The sequence below is a fragment of the Pseudogymnoascus verrucosus genome (assembly GCF_001662655.1).
Source record: "Pseudogymnoascus verrucosus strain UAMH 10579 unplaced genomic scaffold scaffold_7, whole genome shotgun sequence".
Classification (NCBI taxonomy): domain Eukaryota; kingdom Fungi; phylum Ascomycota; class Leotiomycetes; order Thelebolales; family Thelebolaceae; genus Pseudogymnoascus; species Pseudogymnoascus verrucosus.
The window spans coordinates 303,307-321,474 of NW_017263658.1; the positions used below are offsets into that span (position 1 = coordinate 303,307).

The window sequence follows — 18,168 nt, forward strand, 5'->3', positions numbered from 1 at the left end:
TCGCCTAGCTGATAGGGAAACCGCACACGATGTTGTCCCCGTCGATAAGCCGCGAGTCGTCGAGTTTCGTCGAGGTCTCCGAACTGGACCCGGACGCCGAGGAGCTCGAGTCCACGCCGCACTCCTTGTCGCGAGCTGTCTACGAGCGTCGTGCGGAATATACACGGTCGCATTCGATGAAAATCAAGGTCGGGACTTGGAATGTTGCCGCCTGTCCGGGAGTTCATAACGATATCAGGAGCTGGTTTGTGGATGGGAAGGGGGTTGATACGAAGCTCGCGGGGCTCAAGATATCAGACCCGGACGGAAAAAATGTTAAAGTACAATCTAAAGGCGATACTGGAGATCCGAAGAGCATACCAGAAACGCCGCTTGGCGAGGAGGGAATCGTGCTTGGTGGGGAGCATGTAGGTCTCTATGTGCTGGGGCTACAGGAGATTGTCACGCTGGCATCTGCGAAGGAATATATAGGCCGTGTCTATGTCGACCCCGAACCACTGAATAAGTGGAAGCGAGCACTGGAAGAGGCAGTTCCCGATGGATATGAGCTTATCGCCGACACGCAGATGTCGGGGCTACTACTTCTCATTTATGCTTCCCCAGCTATCGCGCCTACGGTTACCTCGGTGTCTTCTGTCAGTGTTGGCACAGGCATAATGGGGTATCTAGGCAATAAAGGCGCGGTCTGCACCAGGATAGTGTTGGGAGAGACGACGCGACTGGCATTTATAAACTCTCATCTGGCATCGGGCACAGAGAAGGCACACTATGAACGGAGATGCTGGGACTACAATCAGATTACGACTCGCACCAAATTTGATCCTGTCAGTGTAGCTGGAGAGACTAGCGACATCCAGGAGGTTATTGGAGACGAGGACTTCGCGTTTTGGTTCGGAGATCTGAACTTCAGGCTGGACGGGTTGCCAGGCGATGACATCCGGCGATTGCTCATGCTTCACGCGAGAGGCGAATACGCGCCTGGATCAAGCTCGAGGAATTATCTCGAAAGTGAAATAGCGAAGTCGGAGGAACCGATATTGATACGACACGTCGAGAGCGACGATGACGAGCCCATAGACCTACAGGCCGAAAACCCAAATACGAGCAGCAGGTCCTCTTCGATGGATCTTCCAGACCCGGATGACTTCTTGCAGGACCCCCATTCAGATCCTACCTCTCTACAAGCCACGTTAGACTCTCTACTACCCCACGACCAACTGCGAAGAGTTCAGCGGCAAAAGAAGGCCTTCCATGACGGCTGGCGGGAAGGGCCAATCACATTTATCCCAACTTACAAATACGACGTGGGCACCTTTGGCGTCTTCGATTCCGGCGAGAAGATGCGACCGCCCAGCTGGTGCGATCGAATTCTGTTCCGAACACGTCGCGATAAGTCTGAATATGATGGGAGAGTACGGGATGAAGAGGCTGCGCGGGTGAAGGACGAGGAAATGAAGTCTCGTGGTATTGAACAAGCCGCACAGGATGAAGAAGTAATCTTTGATTATGACCCCGCTAGCGATGGAGTCGATACATACGGTGATTACGACGAATACGATGAAGGAGAGGACAATGGGGAGGATGTTACTGTGAAGGACGAACACGCCGACAAGCTGAACCTTGAAATTTATACGTCACACCAGAGGGTTACTTCTTCAGACCACAAGCCTCTAGATGCTGTGTTTACCATAAGCTACGATGCTGTGGTCCCAGAGCTGAAATCAAGAGTTCACCAGGAGGTAGCCAGAGAGCTAGACAGGGCAGAGAACGAGCATAGGCCTGGCGTGACAATTCTAGTGGAGCATTCTGATTTCATAGACGAGGCGCCAGGTTCCCAGACAACAGCAGATGCCGCCGACGGTGTTAATTTTGGAGATGTCAAGTATCTATACAGCAAAGAACGGTCCTTGACGATCGCAAATACAGGGCAGGTCCCGGCCACGTTCGCGTTTATAAGCAAACCATCTAGACCAGGTCAGCCAGATCAAGTAGCGCCGAGCTGGTTGAGGCCTGCTTTCGACTCTTATGATGATGATGGCGCGGTTAAGAGGCTCGAATCGGAGGTTACGCTTGAGCCTGGAGACACTATTATGGTCACGCTGGAGATCTATGTGCAGGATTTCGCACAGGTCAGGGCTTTGAATATGGGTGAGCTACAGCTGGATGAGGTGCTCATACTACGCGTCACGGATGGGAGGGACTACTTCATTCCCGTCAGAGGCACCTGGCTACAATCGTGCTTCGGTCGCACAATCGACGAGCTGATCCGCATACCCGAAGGGGGCGGGGCACGCGCTCTTCGTACGCCAGGGCATAAAGATACCGCAGAACAAAATACGCTCTCGACAGTAGATTCAAGTACTCTCACCGAGGCCGTACCAAGAGAACTCACAAAACTCACCGACACCTTCGAGCCCCTCCTCGAGCGCGCCATCGCCGAGCGCGAAATGACCGGCGCCTCCGAAACCCCCGTCCCAGACGCCTGGCCATTCGAACCCACCACCACCTCGCACAGCCGCTCCCAAACCCGCGCCAACCTCCTCGAAGCCCTCGACACCAACACTCCCCTAAACGCCTCCTTTCCCCCTGGCATTCGCGAAGTCGAGAAGCTCGAAACCACTGCTGAGGTCCTGCAGCTCTTCGTGGCAAGCCTTACGGATGGCATCATCCCAGCCGCCTTCTGGAAAACTATCGATGACGACCTGGCGGCACGCAAGCGCGCCCCTACCCCTGATGAAACTCGGATTCTGACTATGGTCCCCCTCGCTGATTCGCCGCCACACAGCATCGCCCTCGTTCACCTCGTCGTTCGCCTCGGCAAGGTCGTCTCGATGCGTGCGCCCCCGCCTAGCTCCCCGGTCACGGAGGCGAAGCCCAGCCGCTTCGATTTCAGGCAGTCGATGGGATATGGGCGTGCCCGACGCACGACATTAACGGATGACCCGTCGCTGGCGGCGAGGAGGGCGATTGAGAGGCGTATTGCGGAAGTGTGGGCGCCGGTGATGATTAGGGGTCCAGAGGACGTGGGGGAGAAGGAGAGGAGGGCGAGTGAGGCGAGGAAGAGAGGCGTTGTGGAGGCGTTTTTGGCGAAGGAGTGAGGGCGATGTTTATGCAATGAGAGATATATGGACAGTAGAGTATACGAGAGGTCGAATCAGGAGAGAGCCCTAGCGAGATTGAAGGAATCGCCGTGGAGGCTGTCAGGTTCCGATCCCAGCCGAACGCGAGACATGGGCGCTCCCGCGGATCTCATGCGCGCGAACCCCCAGCCTTCAGCTCGAAGCAGGTACAATTCCAAAAACACGAGTCCTAGTCTCAACCCACGCAGCTGACGTGGGGAAGCGAAGCCCACGCCACCACCGCATCGGCGAGGAATCGGCGTGGGGTGATCTGTCATGCGAATTCCGTGCCACGAAACGTGGTTGCGGCGCATACTCGCACCAAGATCGCCGGGCACCAGCGTCAGTATCCGAAACCCGCGCCATGGAATACTGTACGTACAGCTGCAAAAAGAAAGTTCTTTATCTTCTTCGTACTGTAGCTACTCCCCATTTATCACATCACACCCATGTGGTGGTGGGTGGTGACCCCTGTCGCTTGGCGCCGGCATTAGCGCCAAGCCGCATCATGCTTATCTCTCGCACGGGCCACTTGGGGTGGTTCCGTTATCAGTTGGGAGGCACACGAGAATGGGTCGGGGTGATAGGGTTGATATGGATGGGCGATGGGGGTGGGTAATTGGCTGGAGGGATGGGGTTTGATATCATAGAGAAATTTGGGGTTTGAGAGGCTTCCACGTGGATGTTGTACGATTGTGTTGATGTTTGACACGGATTCAGTACTGTACTGTACATACATATGAGGATGTCGTTGAAGTGAGACTGGCGGTGACTGGGAGGAAGGGTAATATGCCCAGTATACCCAGTTCCACTTCTCAAAATGCGCATTCTTCATCTATCAACAAATTATACGCATGGTTTACCGGGGTTTGAAGCTCTTTAGCTCCTCTAACCCCAGTGTGGAGGTGGATCCTGGTCATAGATAGTCGATGCTTTCCATTACTCAATCCACTCCCCCCTGCTATCTGGTGGCTTAGCTTATCTCTTGTTTGTCGCCCCCCTGCTCTGTGGCTCGATATGGGAGATCAGTATGATGGGTGCACAGTATCATACTGTGATCCTCCCTGTAAGCTGTGCGGCGCGGGAGTTCAAGCCTGTCCGTCTATTCCCGGCTCTGGGTCCATCATGATTGGGCGGATACGCACTCCTATTCACGGCGCTCCCAGTCACGTCTCGCGTGGGTCGAAGCTGATATCAAATTTGGGGGTTAGGGAGGGAGGATTGGAGATTTACGGTAAGGCGGCAGGGGAGGTAAGAACTATCTCACCTCGTGGGAGAGAGTACATAAGGGTAGGATACACCCTGTAATCTCACATTTCTCGATCCCGAACTCATTGACAACGACAAAACAACGCGGCTCAAGACCTACCTGTGAAAGGGGATAATATCAACGCAACTGCTCTGCTTCGCTGCTGACGAGCCTTCTTCGTGATATATCGAGCCAACCCTCAGTTCAGAACACGCGCGATGGCGTCCTCACTCTACGCCAAGCCCTACGATGGCACTGCTGCGGACGGAGGTGATTCCCTAACGGTTAACCTCAACCAGTACTATGAGGTATGCGAGCATCCAACCCTCCTCTCCCCTGGCAGCGCACCTCTAACCACCCACAGTCCGGCGACATTGCCTGGATCACCACATCCACAGCGCTGGTGCTCCTTATGATTCCCGGAGTCGGCTTCTTCTACTCCGGCCTCGCGCGCCGCAAGTCTGCGCTCTCCTTAATCTGGCTTTCCATGATGTCTGTTGGAGTCGTAGGATTCCAGTGGTTCTTCTGGGGCTACTCGCTCGCCTTCGGTTCGGGCAGCAGTTATATCGGTAACCTGAGCCATATCGGGTTCCGCAATGTGCTGGCTGCGCCGTCGCCGGGCAGCCCGAAGATCCCAGAGATCTTGTTTGCGGTGTATCAGGGCATGTTTGCCGCTATTACGTGAGTTTCTTCCGGTGGTCTGGATGGCGGAAATGGGACGTGAAGCTGACAAAATGCATAGTCCAGCACTTGCCATCGGCGCTGCTGCCGACCGAGGGCGTATGCTGCCATGTTTGGTGTTCATCTTCATCTGGTCGACTATAATCTACGACCCCATCGCCTGCTGGACATGGAACCCCAAAGGCTGGTCCTTCCTCATGGGCGGTCTCGATTTCGCCGGCGGAACTCCCGTCCACATCTCCTCTGGCGCTGCTGCCCTCGCCTACTCCGTGATGCTCGGCAAGCGCTCTGGATACAGCGCGACTGCCGGACTCCCATACCGTCCTCATAACGTTACTCACGTCGTCCTCGGCACGGTCTTCCTGTGGGTTGGCTGGTTCGGATTCAACGGTGGTTCAGCTCTTGCTTCCAACATCCGCGCTGTCATGGCATGCTTCGTCACACACACCGCAGCTGCAACTGGTGGCGTTGCATGGACTCTCATGGATTACAGGCTCGACCGCAAGTGGTCCACTGTCGGATTCTGCTCCGGTGCCATTGCTGGCCTCGTCGCCATCACTCCGGCTGCTGGATTCGTCCCCGCCTGGTCCGCCATCATCTTCGGCGTTGTCGGCGCCGTCGCTTGCAACTTTGCCACGAAGATCAAGTACCTCCTCCACGTCGACGACGCGCTCGACATCTTCGCTGTCCACGGCGTCGGCGGCTTCGTCGGAAACCTTCTCACCGGCCTCTTCGCTGCGTAAGTCCTTCCCCCCATACGAGAACACTGAGGCCCCAACTAACACCCAACAGTGATTACATAGCAGCTCTCGATGGCGCTACCGTCATCCCCGGTGGCTGGCTCAACAAACACTACATCCAGCTGGCCTACCAGCTCGCCGATTCCGTAGCAGGCTTCACCTACTCCTTCGGCGGCACGTGCCTCATTCTGTTCCTGATGAACCTTGTCCCAGGGCTGTCGCTGCGCGCGTCCGAGGAGGATGAGAACAACGGCATGGATGATGCGCAGTTGGGCGAGTTCGCGTATGATTATGTTGAGCTGAGGCGCGAGACTTCGGATGTGGTTATCCAGGATATTGAGGCTGGTAGCTCTAAGGGGAGCGCGTCCATGAGCGCAGCTGCGAGCATGGTTGGGGCTGAGCAGAAGGTTTAATAGGGGGTTTGTTGTATTGATTAAGCGCGATGGTAGATTTAGGTGGTAGTAGTACCGGACGACATTACAGCGCTCGTTGTATCTGGTTATAATATACTTTTAATACCCAACTGTCTTCTATCTCAACCTGTGAGATATGTTAGAACTGCATATGTTCAGTCCCGCATGGCATCTAGATTGCGTACGCATACGGCTCCGTCACGTGAATCTAGCCAATCAGCAGCCCGCAATTCATCACCCCGTCATATCCGGAGCCCACGAGTCTCGAAGGCCCAGTAATTCCAAGAACCAATTTTATAAAGTCTCCAGCCAACGGACTATTTAATCCAACACTCGTTCTCTGTGCGATGTCCAACTGAACCTCTCGATCCGATATTTCCTTCTGCCGGCCCTCAGCACGAACCTCGACCAACCAAGGCGCACCCAGTGGAACTTGCGGCTCACCTAAAACACACCCCGGCCCCGAGCCACGACGCTCTATCTGTACGATATGGCGATGTCGATGAATCGACGCGTTCTTGTGAGCGCTATACTCACGGCAACTGCAACGATGGCGATGGCACATGAGCACGATGAGGCGGAGATACCAGATGGGAGTGCCGTCAGCGCAGAGCCGTTGGTTAGTTGATCCTGGGGTTCTCGCGGAGATAGTGGGAGCTGAAGGGGGGTTGATAAGGTTGGATGGTGCTGACGGATTGTAGGATGCGATTCTTTGGATACATATTATCATACAGATGGTTGCCTTTGGGATTATCTTCCCAGTAGGGATGGTGCTTGGTGTAAGTTATCCCTTTCCCCCACTGCCGATGCCCCTTCCTGGAGGTCGGAATAGAAGCTGACGCGCCACCTCTCCATAGATCGTCCGCAACCGCTGGCATGTCCCCGTCCAAGTCCTCGGAACCGCCATAGCAATCGTAGGCTACTTCCTCGGCCACGCCCACAAAGGCCGCCAATTCGCACCCAACGTGCACGCCAAATTCGCAAACTGGCTCATGCTCATGCTCGTCGCCCAGGTCGTGATGGGCGCCTACCTCCGCCTCCACCTCACCAAGGGCATCAACGGCAAGGTGCGCCCCGGTGTCCTCCTCGGGCACAACATCCTCGGCAAGGCCATCCCCGTCGCTAGCTGGACGCAGATGCTGTTTGGCGGCATCGCAGCGCTCGGATTCTGCCGCGACGACCACCTGGGACAGTGCCTTGCTCACTTCATCATGGGGTCCGCATTCATCGCTTACGGTATCATCATGATGATCATGCTGCTCGTCGGTCAGGCATGGCTACGCCGCTCAGGCCGCAGCCAGGAGTTCTTCGACAGCGCCGTCATTGCGGCATGGGGTTGCGTCAACACGTTCACCGAGCACCGCTGGGGCGGCGCATGGGTCGAAAACGACATCCAGCACACTGTCATGGGCGTCATCTGGTGGGCAGCGGGTCTGGCAGGCATCTGGCTCGCCAGAGGCCGTGATGGTAGCCCCAAGCGCAACTTCGTGCCGGGCTTCGTCCTCTTCTTGACGGGATGGGGTATGAGCGCGCATCCGCAGCATAACATGCTTAGCACCATGGTGCATGTTGCGTTTGGATACACGCTCATGGCGGCGGGTGTGACGCGGATGGTCGAGGTTATGTTCGTGCTGAATGATAAGGCGTCGACGGACAGCGGCGAGCCGAGGTCGTTCCAATATATTCCACCTTTCGTAAGCTACCCCTTTCCTCTGATATAACTGTAGAATGGTCTGGCTAACTAGTGGATAGCTACTTATGGCCTCTGGTTTCACATTCATGAGCGCTACCGAGGAACAGATGGCTCTCCTCTCCGGCGCAGGCATCGACCACGTCTCGTACATCCTGGTGCTCTACTCCTTCGCCTTCCTCATGTTCCTCCTCGTCAACGTACTTCTACACATCTACGCTGTCAACGCGGGCCCATCAGTGCCTCCCAAGGACGTCGAGGGCGTGCGCAGACACAGGCCATCGGATAGCAGACAGATCCGCGAGGCGGAGGAGTTTGAGCTCGACGGACTGATCAGCGATGATGAGGGAGGCCGGGAGAGGGAGAGTGGGCTCGAGAGCCCGAGTACTCTAGGGAAGAACAGCGAGGTCAGGGTTTCTTAGAGGGGAAGTGGAAAATGGGGAATTGTAGTATATATGTGTTTGAGTTTGGCACGGAGTTGGGGGCATTGCGATTGCTAAGGAATGGTTCACTTATACTATTTTAATGCGGGATTGAACGCCATAGGAAAGTGGGAGTGGTTTTTGTGAATAGAGACGTTTGCATTCAAGTTTGCGTGTTGTTCTTTCCGTGCTGGTTGGTAAACGTAAATGTGAGAATACTTGATGACAAAGCCGGTCAGGATAGAAACTTGTTCCAGTGACTCAGACGGCGGCGGGCGCAGGTGCAGCTGCGCCTCGAGAAGAATTACAAAACCAGTAGAAGTATTTTATATTTCTAACAATCCGTCAAAGAACTATCATACTATCCAAAAACAAAACTATTATCCCAAAGACATCTAGAGTTGTCGACCCCCAGAGCCAAGCAGGCCAAATTCCCCAAACCACCAACTCTCAGCCTCGCGCCGCCTAGCCAAAAAAATGCCTTCCGCCATCCCAGCCTCGCCACCACCATCTCCAATCTCACAACCACAACACCCCCCCAAACAACGCAAACAAAAACAACCACCCCAACCACAACCCAACCCCGCCAAAATACAACCACCAGATGCGCAAGCCCTGCCTCTAACCATCCCTCTAAAAATGCCACCCCCGACCCGCCTCCTCGTCGCCTCAATCGGCAACCCAGCACCCTACCTCAACACCCTCCACTCAGCAGGACACACCGTCCTGCGCGCGCTCACCATCCCCCTCTCCACCCCACCCTTGGTGAAATCACGACCCCACGCCAACGGACTCCTCGCGCACTCCCCCACCCACCCCATAACCCTCTGGCACTCCCCAAGCATGATGAACGTCTCCGGCCCCGCCGTCGCAACGGCCTTCCGAGCGTTCCAGCGCGAGTACCCCGGCGCGGAGCTGGTGGTGCTGCATGATGAGCTTGAGAGCGCGTTGGGGGTTGTGAGTGTCAGGGGGGGAGATAGGGGGACGAAGGGACATAATGGGTTGAGGAGTCTGGCGAAGGCGGTGGGGGGGGGGTATACGAGGGTTGGGGTGGGGATTGGGAGGCCGGTTGCGAGGGAGGGGGGGGAGGTCGCGAAGTATGTTTTGAGGAAGATGACGGTGGGGGAGAGGGAGGCGTTGGAGGGGTGTGTGGGGGGGGTTTTGGAGGAGTTGGAGAGGTTGCTTGAGGGGGAGAGGAAGTGAGGGGGGACGATTGTGATACCTTGGTGGGATGGAGAGCGGATGTTGTCACATTGTATGATTATAGCGAGGGAGCGGATGTAGGAATAGCTGCTGTACTGTCACGTTGACAACAGCGAAGATGATACCCAAAGAATAGATCTCATTGATTCTCACCCCCGGAGCAGTTACATAAGTAAACCACCATATCTGAGGCCCGAACCACAAGTCAGTCGAACAGGGATTACATCCACACCGGCTCTCCGCCAGGTCCAATTTTAAGTATATAAAAGCATCGCCCACGCCCCAACGCCAACCCATCCATCCATATACACGCTCCCCCACCCAACCCGCTCAAACAGTCCCGCTAATACTCAACTCCCTAATCTCCTGCAACACCTGCTCAACCCTCGTATCCAAGTGGCCCTCCGCATACTGATCCCTCGTCTCAGCATCAAGATACTGCTGTACCTGCGCCATGCGCGAGTACGCCTCTGCGCAGAAGCGCAGCTGGATCTTGACCAGGGCTTCGAAGGAGGGGTCGAGGTAGGGGACGCGCAGGTCGATGAGCTGGGGGAGCTCGGTGAAGAGCTGTTCGTTGAGCTGCTCGTAGGCGACTTTGGCCATGTCGGCTTCCTTTTCGGCGCGGGGGAGCTTCGAGGCGTCTTTGTCGGGCTTCTCGACGAGCTTCTTGACTTTGGCGCGCATCGCGTCGTAGTCGAGGAGCTTGTGGTTGCGCTTCTTGATGCCTGGGGGGTGTTAGAGGGGGGGGTGGGATCAGTGCGGGGTGTTGGGTGGAGGCATACATTCGTTGATGTCGGGGAAGTAGGCGCAGAACCTGGAAATCGGCTCGAGAACAGTAGTTCTATTTATGTTAGCACGGGATCTCCGGAACGAACGAGAGAGCATACCGATATGGTCCGTCTAAAGCTTTGATCGTCTCCGCGTCTAAATCTGCCACTGCTTGCTTGTAACTTCTGCTCACTCCATCGTTTGCGCCTGAATCGCCGTAGAATGCGTCGATCGTCTCCGCAATCGCCATCTGGGATCTCGTCATAGCTATCAGAGTATCAGCATTGGTCCTGCTCGTATATGCCACTGTGCTTCCATACCTCGTAGCGAGTCTAAATATCCCTTTGCTTCCTTTTGCAATCGCAGTGATGCGGCTTCCATTGTGCGGTATCGTCTTGGAATAATGTCAGCATAGCTGCCACGATAGCTGCCTGTTCAGACCACCCACCTCTCTTCCACTTCATAATCGCGGTCGTTTGTTTTCTCGACGTGACCTGTCCATGTAAGTATACATCATAGTACTGGGTGTGCTTCGTAAGTACCAGTCTTCATCATGACCTGGGTGGTCGCCCGATTGACATTCTTCTTGAATCCTATACCCGTCATGGTCAGAATCGCCCTCTGTATGCCAACCTTCTCAGGTACCAAAACATACCTGCCCACGACATATTGGCGGATGTTACTTAACGCTGTGATCTAAGGTTGTGAGGTTCTTGTTATATGTCTTTCATGCGTTAGAGGCGTATTTGTTTATGTGGTTGAGAGCGTTTAACAGAGCAGCATGTGGTGTTAGGCCTTGGTTTGAATTCCCTCCGTTGGATGACGACGAAGTCACTTTTCGTGGCTGAGCCCCTCCACGTCGGCGCCCAGAGTTAGGCGGCAGAGGAACAACAAATATCCGACTATCAGCCACAACACCCAGGGGTGTCACTTTTCCTTCCCGTCCCAATATATAATTAACATACTCAAATCAATCGATAATATGGCACGTTATATAAGGTTTCTTGGTGTTGCATTCGCTTGTTATTCCATAATTGTACCACTGTGTGCCATTTTGGCACTTATTGATAAAAATACATCGCTAATTTTCCGTCCTTGAGTTCATTCACGCTGGAGAGTCTATCCGTGACCCATCCATAAACTCCTCTGATTCACCATCTTCTGGATCCTTAGTGCCCTCCGTCGTGTCCCCCAAGTAGCAGGCTGATAAAACAGTCCCAGCCAATAGCAAGCCTCCACAGAATGTGAATACTCTATCACGATGCGCATCGCCTAGAGAATCATATTAGCACGTCATATATAACAGACTGAAGGGATAGCACGTACCTTCTTTAGTCAAGCAAAGAAGTACAACTACGAAGAAGTTGAGTGGGATTCTCAAAAATCCGTAGACCTTTGCTCGCACTCCATCGCCAACTATGCGGCCCCGTAGTGCTCCCATACAAGGGTAATAGATTCCGATGCAGCCCTCGAATAAACAGAAGCACCAGAATGTCAGTGTCTCGCTCTTTATCAGAACTGAAATAAGTAGCGAGGCCGTTGAGACAGCAATGGCAACTGTGAGGAAATGAGCAGGCCCTAGCATGGCAATAGACTTGCTGGCAGCCGCTTCGGAGGATCCACGGCTGAAGGCAATAGAGCCAAGCATCATAGAAGCCATAAAGGTGGCAAAGATGAGCCCGAATGGGATCGCAGATTGCTCTTTTGTGGATGGGTTAGAGTAGGCGTGGGCTGATTTGAGCGCAGCAGACCAGAAAAAGACGAAGAGGTACATGGAGCCCTCGAAGACGCAACATACGAAGCCCAATATGAGGATTCGTTTATCTGCGGTAGTGTTAGCATACGTACGAACCAATTTACGCGATTCAAGACAAACCTTTGAGTATAGCTCTTAAACTAGACTCATCAGAAGTGCCCTTTGACTCCTCTGTCCTGTCTCCGTAGTTCTCATTCTGAGGACCAACGTTAGCCGTCCATTCGTCTGTATTGAGAGTGTCAACTTACCCATCCCCTTTTTATTATTACCATTGCAGTCATCAAGAGCACAATGGCAGCCATGAATGGGCTCGTCTTGGTGCCCGTCATAGCGACAACACTCTCTCCCACAACACCGGACAGAATTGCAACTACGCCATTCAGCGTCGTCATAAGGCCAAACATGCTATCCAAAGTCATGTTGCTCCTATCCAAGCTTCGAGCAAAATACTCCGTGACCATCCAAGACTCAAAGACGCTATACATCAGGGTCGTTGCAACACCGCCGAGCAACCTCCCGATGAGTAACGTGACAATCTCGCTCGAGAGCTTCGTCAAGCAGGAAAGTGCATATGTGACGCAAAATGCCATACATGCCATACGCCTGCCATACCTATCGGCGAGAGACCCAACAAATGTCGCACTAACAGCTGCAGCAACAAATCCGGCAGCAAATAGCATAGCAACTGTCGGCTCTGCGAGTCCATACTCATCTTTATAGAGCGTGTAGACATACGGTCCCTGCTTTCGCGTCAGTACAGCCGCAATATTTAGCTTTCTAGGAGGGGTCTAATTGCCTGAAGCCAGTCCGAGCCCATTACAAGCAAATAGACTGGGATGAATTTCCATTTGAACGCTGTTGCGGCATTGTTGAGCTCGACAGACCCAGCCTTGGCATCCTTTAACGCCTCTTTGTCACGTCGATATTGCGAGTACGCCAGGCCCACGCTGCCTACCACCAAGACCGCGAAAGTGGTCCGGTAGAGATCCATGATTGATTGATTGATTGACCTAGTCCCCAGATCTCGGCTCGGGCTCTAGCAGTAGTCCTCCTCGCTCTGCTTGGCAACAACGATTGATATCCGGTGAGTCCGCTCGGGTTGCAGTTATGGCGCCAGCACTCTACACGAACAGTCAATACGTGCAAAAACCAACAACGACTCGATCAACCTCAACACAGCCGCGACATAGGTGCGACGTACGTGTATGGAAGTCAGCTGACTGTCAATCCATTCCTCCTCGAATATATACGGGGTCTCTTGTTAGTTGTTTGACTGTTGGGGGCAGCTGTTGGAGTACATCTGGGGCTGAACAATCGAGTTGTACATACAATAGAGTACAATCCAGTACATGGGCTTGGGATCTCTTGGTTTCCCTAGGCTCCCGTTGATCGGGGTCCTATCGAATCGCGCTATCTGTGTTTCACAATCCTTCCGTGGCGGATCTTACTGATCTCAGAGGTCTGGATTATTGATTTTACACGAGCGATATCCCGTTGCGGCAAGAACGGTCCAGGAATAGGTTTTTGTATGTACTCCGTGCCGCCGATGTTAGTGGCAGTGTTAGAGTACTTGCATCTAGCCAACACACCAGACTCCACTGCGTATATTAAAATCGACAGGGACATCGACATCCATCGACAGCCCTCTCAGTTTCATTTAGCCCTTTTATACGAGATTGGCATACTATCCTTACTAGTTCTCGTATGTCCATGACGTACCGCGGTTGGGGAAAGCTTCTGGGAAGGTTGGGAAGGAAGATCACTATACTGTCGTTGGTCCGATAAAGTACATTGCAACCATACGATACTCGGTACCTTGTATGACCATCAAGGGGCTGATAATTACTGTATGAACATACGAGTACTCCGTACAGCTAAGTCTACTTACTGCATGCGGGGAAACTTGAGAGAGGAAGGAGATCTTACCAACACGTGTGAAAGGATCAATCTCCATCATCCCAACTGCCAGCTGTCGTTACGGAGCTACTGAGTTGCAGAGCTGAAGAGTCACTGAATTGCGATACTGAGTCAATTACCTCCTCTGTGATATTCAGAGCTCAAGCCCGTGATTCAACTCACACTTGACAGGACAGCAGCAGCCAGCTTACTCGCCTTCACGCGGATATACGCCAGCCTTACCCAACGATGGCGACCTTTGCGAGATCCAACCGGGTCGTGTTCAATGTGATCATTGGTGTCGTTGCCTTCTTGTTTTTCATGTCTGTTTACCATGTCTCGTACAATTACGATGATATTATAGATAAAGTAAACGGGAAGACGTGAGTTTCCCGAATTGAAGCGCCCATATTTGATGGAAGCATTGAGGCAGCCTTGCTAACATGTCAACAGTTCCCCAGAGAAACCCGCGCCGAACACGCCGCCGAAAGTTGAACCCCCCAAGATCGGAACCCCCAAGGTAGAAGACACCAAGGTTGCAGCCCCCAAGGTCGAACCCCCCCCCAAAGTTGAAGCCCCGAAAGTCGATACCAAGAGGCCCTCCTTCCGCGAGATCGGGAAGAAGTACGGCACCGACAAGGTCACCGCGCACCACTACCAGCACATGTACGAGAAGTACCTGGAGCCGCTCCGCGACCAGCCGCTGAAGATGCTCGAGATCGGCCTCGGCTGCGACATGTCCTACGGTCCCGGCGCCTCGTACCATACCTGGCTCGAGTTCTTCCCCAACGTCGACCTCTACTACATCGAGTACGACGCGGCGTGCGCTGAGAAGTGGGCCGCCAACACCACCGGCGCTACCATCTTCACCGGCGACCAGGCGGACGTGCCGTTCCTCAAGAAATTCCTGAACGAGACCGGAGGTGGTTTCGACGTCATCATCGATGACGGCGGGCACACTATGGTGCAACAGAAGACCTCTATCGATATCCTCTTCGATTCGGTCAAGCCGGGTGGCATCTACTTCGTCGAGGATCTGGAGACTAGCTATGCGCCAAAGTACGGCGGTGGTCAAGGCGTCGCGACCACGTTCGTGGAGCGCGTGAAGGCCAGCCTGGATGGCATGATGCTGTCGAAGCCGACCCCGTACTTTATGGCATACGTCTACTCGGTCGACTGCATGAAGGAGGTCTGCGCATTTTCCAAGAAAATGCCTGGGGAAAAATACGACTGATCACGCCAAGTAGCCGCTGCGTCGCTGGTGAAACTACATATGGGGCCACTGACCCCAGAAACCATAGGCGACCTATTTTTGGTATTCTGAACCTGCAGGCGTGTAGCTTGCAGAAATTTCGGTGTTCGTCATTTTTTAGCACCAATACCGTTTTATTTTCCGAGAAAATGGGAACATATATGAGGGGTGAGGGTTAACTAGCATGGGGTGGGGTGGCATATATACGATATATGGGAAGGACAATTTGAGGTCCTATGATCTAACAGGGGCATCATTCTCAGTATGTAAGGTTGGACTGGGGATCCGGTAGCATGCTTGGCTGCATGACGATAGCGTGTTTGTATACTTTTGTTCGAGGATAGCATAGGATACTGAGAAGTGTAATATATATATTGCTCAAACTTTGGAGTCAGTCAACCTAATGAAGGCGCTCGTCTCGTTTGAAGGCCATTGCCATGTTAGCCACACCTATGCCCAATGGTATGGTATTGTGATACCGGTGACACGGCAGTGACGCCGTCGTCGATTTCCCACATGGTTAACTAACCCCTACATGCCATCACCCGCGCCGTTTATGCTGCCAAGGTATGGCAGCTTATAAACTCTAAATTCAGCAGCTCCTAGGGCCTCACAGTCTCTAATTTCTGGGGTCATATGACAACTTGTCATCGTTGAGGAGTTTCATCATATTGCAAGTTATTGATTGGCCTTGATCCGCCGGCCCATATGCTTCTCTTACCGTCTCCCTCGCATCACTTCTGATATTTTTACATTCATTGGCGAACTTGGTGATCTTGACTCAGATCTGTGAAGCATTTTGAAGAAGGGTCTCCGGAAAGGGTCGTATCTTACATCTTCTTACAAAAAGTAAAGTGGCTATTCCCAAACCCACAATGATTTGCTCGTCTGGTCGTGACACGCTGTCGGTGAGAGTTAACAGTGAGACAACGATGACCCGGAAATGGATTCGGCAGATCTTCTTCTTATAAAAAAGTTGCTGGAATAAAACCGCATCTGGAATGAAACAATAGCTGAAATAAAAGAGCAGTTGAGGAAACAGGGCTGAGGAATACGAAGGCAAAAATAATTGGTTGTCTCGAGCTTCTCAATTCACTCGCAGAGAGTAGTCCGGGGTGGTACCAGCGTAGAATTGAAGAGCATAAATAGGACGGTCATATCCCTATGAATATTCTCTCGTCTACAGCAACCATACTTTCATCTACTTTCGAAAAGAAAAGAAAAGAAAAGAAAAACGTTGTCTACCAATACAAGGATGCATTTTTCCAAACTTCTCCCGCTTGCCGCCCTTGCCTCACTATCAACTGCTGCTCGACTTCCTCCTAATCTTAGGGTAGCGTCTCGCTTTTAACTCTCATAAATATACGTCAAGGTAATAGCGGTGCCGTTTCTGGGGATGGCATTAACCTATGGCAATTGGTAGATATGCACCTAAAATACTAGGCTGGTTGTGATTATAATTGGAATTATAGCTCTTGGAATTATAACTCTATGGATAATTGCTACATTAGTGGTATTACCAAGTGCTGCTTGCACAACTGGTATGCATTTCTCATCTTTGAAATGGCAATCACTGGTAGCGTCTCCAGCCGCCCTTGCGATTAGTAACTATTGGGGCCTACACAGCGTGCATCCTATTTCAATGTATGGATGCATAGGTTAATTATGTATATTTTTATTGAGCTGAGCTGCATATATATTTAGAGAATAATCTATTGCGCTGCTCATATGACTGGGATTCGGGGTTCTTAAAACCTTTATTATCTGTGATTAATGTGTTATTTGAAAAAGGGTTAAAAACACTCCAATTCTTCATGAATCACCACTTTAAAAAGAAACCTTTGACAAATATTCATTGTAATAGCTGAAAAAATACACCTGCATTACAATTTACTGTCTTCTAAATGTATTTCTAGAACATTTGATATCGGGCGACTGAGCCAGAGCATCTATTCTCATTGGTCAAAACTCAAGCGGGGTGGCTCCCGCATCTGGATAGATAAGGTTAGCCTTCCCGATAACAGATCTGAAAATAATTCATCCACCGCAGATATCATAAAAATTCCCAACCCTACGCAAACCTCAAAACTCCCTCCCACGAAACAATTCACACCAAACAAAACCGCCAACATGCCTTCCGTCGCCAACTGCAATGTCCCCAACAAGTCCCGCCGCAAGTCCAACAGGAACAAGATCCAGAGGCGCCGCGCCACCGCCGGAATCGCCAAGAACCCGCGTGGAATGGCTCTAAGCAGCGTTATTCACCCCACGAGCGGCCCGTTGGCGCCACTGTCGGGAAAGAAGGCGAGGAAGGTTGAGCAGGCCAGGAATCATGCGAGGCAGCGTGCGTTGGAGAAGGAGTTGGCTGAGCGCGGTGAGGTGTCGATGACGGGTATGTTTTACTCACTGGATTGCATGGTGTGGACTACAGTACTGATTGTTTAATAGATGCGCCTGTGACGACTAAATCGAAGAAGAAGGCTTCTGAGGGAGCTGCAGCGGATGGTATGGATGTTGATGAGGCTCTATGAGCGCTCCTAGCACATCGAGGCGGCGGGGGTTGGCAGCCTGGGAAGGAGATATTAAATGGATGGAAAGACAATACGGTTCACCAATGAGAGGCCCCAGTCCCATTGGATATATATGAGCCGGGGAGACCCAAGGATGAGTGAGGCAGGCGCAACCAGAGGCGTGTGCAGAAGGAGGCACAGCAAACGCACCAAAAATTGCGGCGAAAAACGAACACGGCCGAATCGATGACCGGTTTAGAATTACGAGAGGTTTTAGCATGGGACTGGTTATATGTGTTTTCATGGCGGTTGGAGTTAAGGCAACTGCGGGTTGATACCGGTGCATGGAGTCTGAAATGATTACAATTAAGATCTCGAAGGGTGGCAGCTACTGAATATACGTTATTGAAGCATGCAATTTTCTCTTCATCAGTGCATGTTCTTAGCCTGTGCATATTGCAAATAATAG

General features: G+C 52.5%; 8 protein-coding genes across 8 annotated transcripts; 6 read left to right on the forward strand and 2 right to left on the reverse strand.

The window, feature by feature from the left end:
- Nucleotides 1-29: 29 nt before the first annotated feature.
- VE01_02866 (uncharacterized protein) lies at nt 30-3,098 on the forward strand (the record flags this gene model as incomplete). Its single annotated transcript, XM_018272370.1, has 1 exon — nt 30-3,098. The coding sequence occupies one exon, from the start codon at nt 30-32 to the stop codon at nt 3,096-3,098; it is 3,069 nt and encodes a 1,022-aa protein (XP_018133213.1).
- Nucleotides 3,099-4,586: 1,488 nt separating this feature from the next.
- On the forward strand, nt 4,587-6,202 carry AMT1 (ammonium transporter Amt1; the record flags this gene model as incomplete). Its single annotated transcript, XM_018272371.1, has 4 exons — nt 4,587-4,676; nt 4,733-5,049; nt 5,111-5,788; nt 5,842-6,202. The coding sequence occupies 4 exons, from the start codon at nt 4,587-4,589 to the stop codon at nt 6,200-6,202; spliced, it is 1,446 nt and encodes a 481-aa protein (XP_018133212.1).
- Nucleotides 6,203-6,404: 202 nt separating this feature from the next.
- On the forward strand, nt 6,405-8,541 carry VE01_02868 (uncharacterized protein). Its single transcript, XM_018272372.2, has 4 exons — nt 6,405-6,821; nt 6,904-6,981; nt 7,060-7,896; nt 7,955-8,541. Exons 1-4 carry the CDS (start codon nt 6,693-6,695, stop codon nt 8,312-8,314), a joined length of 1,404 nt encoding a protein of 467 aa, XP_018133215.2. The 5' UTR covers nt 6,405-6,692; the 3' UTR covers nt 8,315-8,541.
- A 119-nt stretch (nt 8,542-8,660) lies between these two features.
- On the forward strand, nt 8,661-9,676 carry PTH1 (aminoacyl-tRNA hydrolase). Its single transcript, XM_018272373.2, has one exon. The coding sequence runs from the start codon at nt 8,792-8,794 to the stop codon at nt 9,515-9,517; it is 726 nt and encodes a 241-aa protein (XP_018133214.2). The 5' UTR covers nt 8,661-8,791; the 3' UTR covers nt 9,518-9,676.
- Nucleotides 9,520-11,283, reverse strand: HOB3 (BAR adaptor protein Hob3). Its single transcript, XM_018272374.2, has 7 exons — nt 10,941-11,283; nt 10,828-10,878; nt 10,734-10,779; nt 10,606-10,679; nt 10,405-10,552; nt 10,300-10,358; nt 9,520-10,242 (listed from the first exon to the last, which is right to left on the reverse strand). The coding sequence occupies exons 1-7, from the start codon at nt 10,951-10,953 to the stop codon at nt 9,848-9,850; spliced, it is 786 nt and encodes a 261-aa protein (XP_018133330.1). The 5' UTR covers nt 10,954-11,283; the 3' UTR covers nt 9,520-9,847.
- Nucleotides 11,284-13,661, reverse strand: VE01_02871 (uncharacterized protein). Its single transcript, XM_059463485.1, has 5 exons — nt 12,838-13,661; nt 12,290-12,781; nt 12,162-12,237; nt 11,612-12,109; nt 11,284-11,557 (listed from the first exon to the last, which is right to left on the reverse strand). The coding sequence occupies exons 1-5, from the start codon at nt 13,030-13,032 to the stop codon at nt 11,391-11,393; spliced, it is 1,428 nt and encodes a 475-aa protein (XP_059319964.1). The 5' UTR covers nt 13,033-13,661; the 3' UTR covers nt 11,284-11,390.
- Nucleotides 13,662-13,667: 6 nt separating this feature from the next.
- VE01_02872 (uncharacterized protein) lies at nt 13,668-15,646 on the forward strand. The gene is made up of 3 exons (XM_018272376.2): nt 13,668-13,888; nt 13,983-14,320; nt 14,391-15,646. Exons 2-3 carry the CDS (start codon nt 14,187-14,189, stop codon nt 15,169-15,171), a joined length of 915 nt encoding a protein of 304 aa, XP_018133328.1. The 5' UTR covers nt 13,668-13,888; nt 13,983-14,186; the 3' UTR covers nt 15,172-15,646.
- Nucleotides 15,647-17,166: 1,520 nt separating this feature from the next.
- VE01_02873 (uncharacterized protein) lies at nt 17,167-18,114 on the forward strand. Its single transcript, XM_018272377.2, has 2 exons — nt 17,167-17,581; nt 17,638-18,114. The coding sequence occupies exons 1-2, from the start codon at nt 17,320-17,322 to the stop codon at nt 17,718-17,720; spliced, it is 345 nt and encodes a 114-aa protein (XP_018133329.1). The 5' UTR covers nt 17,167-17,319; the 3' UTR covers nt 17,721-18,114.
- Nucleotides 18,115-18,168: the final 54 nt, after the last annotated feature.

Excerpts from the sequence above, each read along its gene's own strand:
- VE01_02868 (XM_018272372.2), top strand. The coding sequence starts at position 6,693 with ATGGCGATGTCGATGAATCGACGCGTTCTTGTGAGCGCTATACTCACG. Across the intron at positions 6,822-6,903 it reads CCGTCAGCGCAGAGCCGTTG|GATGCGATTCTTTGGATACA; the intron begins GTTAGTTGATCC and ends GACGGATTGTAG. Across the intron at positions 6,982-7,059 it reads CAGTAGGGATGGTGCTTGGT|ATCGTCCGCAACCGCTGGCA; the intron begins GTAAGTTATCCC and ends ACCTCTCCATAG.
- PTH1 (XM_018272373.2), top strand. The coding sequence starts at position 8,792 with ATGCCTTCCGCCATCCCAGCCTCGCCACCACCATCTCCAATCTCACAA.
- HOB3 (XM_018272374.2), bottom strand. Across the intron at positions 10,780-10,827 it reads CCAGGTCATGATGAAGACTG|GTCACGTCGAGAAAACAAAC; the intron begins GTACTTACGAAG and ends TTACATGGACAG. Across the intron at positions 10,359-10,404 it reads GCTTTAGACGGACCATATCG|AACTACTGTTCTCGAGCCGA; the intron begins GTATGCTCTCTC and ends TAACATAAATAG.
- VE01_02871 (XM_059463485.1), bottom strand. The coding sequence starts at position 13,032 with ATGGATCTCTACCGGACCACTTTCGCGGTCTTGGTGGTAGGCAGCGTG. Across the intron at positions 12,782-12,837 it reads TGGGCTCGGACTGGCTTCAG|GGACCGTATGTCTACACGCT; the intron begins GCAATTAGACCC and ends ACGCGAAAGCAG. Across the intron at positions 12,238-12,289 it reads TAATAATAAAAAGGGGATGG|AATGAGAACTACGGAGACAG; the intron begins GTAAGTTGACAC and ends GTTGGTCCTCAG.
- VE01_02872 (XM_018272376.2), top strand. The coding sequence starts at position 14,187 with ATGGCGACCTTTGCGAGATCCAACCGGGTCGTGTTCAATGTGATCATT. Across the intron at positions 14,321-14,390 it reads GATAAAGTAAACGGGAAGAC|TTCCCCAGAGAAACCCGCGC; the intron begins GTGAGTTTCCCG and ends ACATGTCAACAG.
- VE01_02873 (XM_018272377.2), top strand. The coding sequence starts at position 17,320 with ATGCCTTCCGTCGCCAACTGCAATGTCCCCAACAAGTCCCGCCGCAAG. Across the intron at positions 17,582-17,637 it reads CGGTGAGGTGTCGATGACGG|ATGCGCCTGTGACGACTAAA; the intron begins GTATGTTTTACT and ends ATTGTTTAATAG.